This window comes from Octopus bimaculoides, chromosome 17, assembly GCF_001194135.2.
Source record: "Octopus bimaculoides isolate UCB-OBI-ISO-001 chromosome 17, ASM119413v2, whole genome shotgun sequence".
NCBI lineage: Eukaryota > Metazoa > Mollusca > Cephalopoda > Octopoda > Octopodidae > Octopus > Octopus bimaculoides.
Genome location: NC_068997.1, coordinates 46,700,727 through 46,705,534, shown reverse-complemented (window position 1 = coordinate 46,705,534; position 4,808 = coordinate 46,700,727). Strand labels below are relative to the sequence as shown.

The 4,808-nt window shown below is 38.2% G+C and overlaps 1 protein-coding gene across 1 annotated transcript in view; it reads left to right on the top strand.

Moving 5' to 3' along the window:
• The window catches only part of LOC106882818 (xylosyltransferase 2), a 249,306-nt gene that overhangs the window by 142,394 nt on the left and 102,104 nt on the right, over positions 1–4,808 (top strand). Inside the window, exon 2 of the mRNA XM_052973936.1 lies at positions 4,061–4,319. Within this exon, the coding sequence (XP_052829896.1) occupies positions 4,061–4,319 (259 nt within the window). The remainder of the gene's footprint in view (positions 1–4,060; positions 4,320–4,808) is intronic.

The following is a 4,808-nucleotide window of genomic DNA, read 5'->3' as shown; positions in this document are numbered from 1 at the left end:
AACTGAAACAACAAAGCAAAAAAAAAAAGAGTAAAAAAAAAATAACTCGTTTTAAAATATCTCGTATTTATTTTCACTATTTTTGTAAGGACAAACACAGATATACACACACACACACACACACGTTTATGTATATGTGTGTGTATGCACTCACATGCACATAAGCATACACACATACATATATATATATATATTATATATAAATATATATAGGACATCTATTCATTCTTTTTATCTTTTTTCTAATTATGTTTTTTAATATGTATTTGTATTCTCAAGTGTAGTTTATGTGGTAGACAGTCTGTTGAAATCTAGACTGTATGTTTTCGCCGTATTTCGTTTTATAATCCTGCTGTACACAATGTTCTCAGCTGAAAATCTTGCTGATATCAGTGGTATTATTCGTTTTGTCAATCACCCTTTTCCAGACTTGACAAAAATAAGTACCACTTGTTGTTTAGCTCTATGTCAGCCTCATAAAGCAAGACGGTGTTCTAGCAGATATTATACAGAGCTGCAGAGAAAGAGTATTTCTTCTTGGTTTCTTGAACATGTTCGAGGAATAAGTGAGCTGCTGTCTATCTAACCAGAGGTAATAATGCTCTCGATGTCTACTTCACCATAATATTGCAGATGATGATGATGATGATGATGATCATTATCATCATCATTTAACGTCCTTCTTCCGTGCTGGCATGGGTTGGACAGTTTGATAGGAGCTGGCCAGGCAGGAGCCTGTGCCATGCTTCTGTGTCTGTTTTGGCATAGATTTTTTATAGCTGAATGCCCTTCCTAAAACCAACCACTCCATAGAGTGGGCTGAGTGCTTTTTATCTGACACTCGCACATGCAAGATCAGTTTTGGCATGGTTTTTACAGTTGGCTGCCCTTCCAAATGCCAGCCACTTTACAGTGTGGACTGGGTGTTTTTCAAGTGGTACCCATACTCGTTCTTAATGTGAAGGTGACTCCTATAGTTTTCTCTAACCATACCAACACCTGTTGTCAAGTGATAGTGGGGAACAAACAGAGACACAAAGTCACTCACACACACACACACACGCATGCATATATATATATATATATATATATATATATATATGACAGGCTTCTTTCAGTTTCTAACTGCCAAATCCACTCTTAAGGCTTTGATCTGCCTGAGCTTATTGTAGAAGATGCTTGCCCAAGGTGCCATACAATGGGACTGAACCTTGAACCATGTGATTAGGAAGTAAATTTCTTACCACACAATCATGCCTAAGGGCGTTTCACACAGTTTCTATCTATCAAATTCACTCACAAGGTTTTGGGTTGCCCAGGGCTGTTATAGAAGACACTTGCCCAAGGTGCCACTCAGTGAGACTGAACCAGAAACTGTTCAGTTGCAAGTAAGTTTCTTAACCACACAGCCATGCCTGCGCCAACCCTATTGATATACATATACTGCATTTGCTACAATTTATTTTGAAAATAATGAAAAATTTAGCAAAATAACCTAAACTTTGTTAATCTGATGGCGTCCAGGACGTAAATTAGCTTGGGATTTTGATGGAAGGTTTTAATTTGGATAATTATGAAACAGAAAGTTTGTACCATAGAACCAGGAGCATATTCTTCAGGCAGGTTGGTATCAAGAGGGTTAACAATATATTATCATTACAGAAGCTGTGAGATGTTTTGAGGTGTTTTGGTGCCACCTTGGCGTCAATGATTCTACACTGACTAATTTGGCAGCATATGTTTCAATGTTTCTCTTGTTCTCTCCTTCATCTTTCTCTCCATGTCATCCTCTCCCTTCATCTTACCCTCTCTTTCTCGAAATATAAAGAGCTGGTACAAAAGAAATACTGCTTGGTGTTTTGTCCAACACTATAACTATTCTCACAAGATATTGATTTATGTAAATAATTATTTCTTATTTAGGTATAAGGCAATCTTTTGTTAGAGGATGGGGGTCAGTGAAAGCTATCGATCTTAGTGCTTGATTGGCACTTTATTCTATTGACCCCAAAAGGATGAATGGCAAAGTTGACCTGGGTAAGATTTGAACTCGAAATGTAAAGAGCTAGAGCAAATATCACAAAGCATTTTTCTTACTGATGCTCTACTGATTCTGCCTATCAACTGCACTTTAAATGGAAAGTTTGTACTCAAGGCCTGAAATTTTGAGAAGAGGAGATGTGGTCAATTACATCAACCCCAGTACTTGACTAGTGCTTTATTTTGTTAACCCCAAAATGATGAATAACTAAGTTGACCTCTGTGTGACTTGAACTCAGAATGTAAAGTGCTAAGGCAAATACCCCAAGGCATTTTATCTGGCATCTTTATCAAGTCTGCTAATCTACCCCTTTATGTAAATAATACAAGCTACATGCATTAAATATGTCTTAGAGAAGAAGGTTGAGGCTTATGAAAATACCATTCCCAGACACAGAGAAATTCTCATGAGAGGAACAATGATCTCAAATCACTTAAATGGATAAACCATTGACACAGGAAAAATCCATTTAAGAATGTCGCTCATAAAAACCAAGAACAAAATAAATTGCTCCCACAGAAACATTCATGCTGTTAAAAGAAACAGAATAGGGTTGTGGAAAATATAAAACACAAGCCTAAAGTTTTTTGCAGATTTTCAAAAGAAACAGTTTTTATTGGAGTAATCTACCCAAGTCAGCCATTGTTTGACGGAAATAAACAGCTCACTTACTTAGATATATACATTAGCTACACAAAGTCTCCATAAGATTTATAAAGGTACTTAGTCTATGTCTTTGTATTTGCGATACCCTTTTGATAGACATGCAAATCACTGAATCAGATGAATTCCTCAACATTGTAACTTTTTATTTATATAAAAAGGGCCGTTGCCGGTGCTACTGGACTGGCTCCTGTGCAGGTGGCATGTAAAATACACCATTTTGAGCGTGGCCGTTGCCAGTACCGCATGACTGGCCTTCATGCCGCATGTAAAAGCACCCACTACACTCTCTGAGTGGTTGGCGTTAGGAAGGGCATCCAGCTGTAGAAACTCTGCCAAATCAGATTGGAGGCTGGTGTAGCCATCTGGTTCACCAGTCCTCAGTCAAATCGTCCAACCCATGCTAGCATGGAATGCGGACATTAAACGACGATGATGATGATGTTTAGTGCTGCAAAGATCGAGACATTTCTCAAGAAAGTATTGTCAGTGAACTTTGAGGCATGTAAAGAAGTTTAGATATCTCAAACCCATATTCATGAGTGGTGGGCAGCAGGAGGCTGAACTGGAAGCTAAATTTACAACTGCTGGCCTGTAACTGTGCTAGCTCCAGCATTCGATCCTCAGAAGAGGAGAGATTGGTAAAAAAAACAAAAGCCAAACTTATATCGTCAATTTGGTTTCCATTGCCTGTCTTTAGCTATCTGACATTGACAAGTCCTTTAACCCCTTGGAGGTCATTGGGGCACTGCAGCCATACAGCATAGGGAGGTTGAGAAAGCCTGGTGGAACCCCATCCCTCTCCAGGCTAAACTCATTTTTGCCAACTGAGTGAACTGGAGCAATGTGAAGTGTTTTGCACAGAAACACAATGCATTGCTCAACCCAGGAATCGAAACCACAATCTTACAATCATGAGTCCAACACCCTAACCACTAAGTCATATGCCTCCACTTAGCTATGCTCCTCCATCTTTAGCTATTTATCTTCTATCTTTTATGTGTTTCAGTCATTAGATTATGGCCATGCTGGGGCACTGCCTTGTCATAGTTATGAATGTTGGGTAATGACTGATGTGATTGTAATCTGTCAGTCATAGTAACATTGAACCTAAACTCGGAGGGTTGGGCCTCCAACCAGACCATTCACGATTCTCTCCTTGTTTCTTTCTGTGTTCCTTTCTGTTGAGGAGCGTAGGCTCGAAACGTTAACGACTTTCTCTATTCCCGAGCGTTATACTAATACATCCATGTGTTGTTTGCACCACCTGTCTTCGTCTGTTGTTTTTTCATGAATTCTCCTCTCTATATACATATATATTTCATTTTTTTATTTCTTTTTCTCTTTTGCCAACAGAGGCCAAATGTACTTACACGCAATGTCTTGGAGAACGAGAAAGGTCCTCCTAACGGTAAAATAGTTGCCCAACCAAAGCCTGTGATAGACCCGCCAGCTAACTTCACGCCAAAATGTGAAATCAAAACCAAAGACACTTGGTCAGCTCTGAATCGAGCCAAGACCATTCTATGTAAACAGGAAATATCAAATGTCGCTTGCCTTGACAAGGAAGGAAAGCTTTACCCAAAGAGTCTTCCACGATACTGTCCTTACAAAGGTAAGTTTCGCAAAATTTTTGTTGTTTTTATTTATTATTCTTTTTCTTATTAACGATATTTTACAAAGATATTTCTGTAAGTGTGTGTGTGTGTCTGGATATATGTATCTTTGTGTAAATAAATGCACAATGTAATTCTGTGACTGTATACATGTATAAACGGACTAGCTTAAAAACCGCACTCTATGCACACTTTTAACCCTTTTGATACCAACCCACCTGAAACCACCTCTGGCTCTGTAGTACAAATGCCTTGTTTTCAAAAGTTCTGAATTAAAATCTTCCACCAAATCTTAGTCACAATTTATGTTCCTAACACTAGCTTAATGATAAGTTATTTTACTAAATTCTTTGTTATATTTAAAATTGATTGAAAGAAACACAGAGTATCTCAACAGAAATATGGTAACAAAAGAGTTAAGCTTGCTCCAGTGGAGGGCTAATTTGGTCTGCACCCCAAAACCAAAGAGAGCAATAATAAGGATAAAG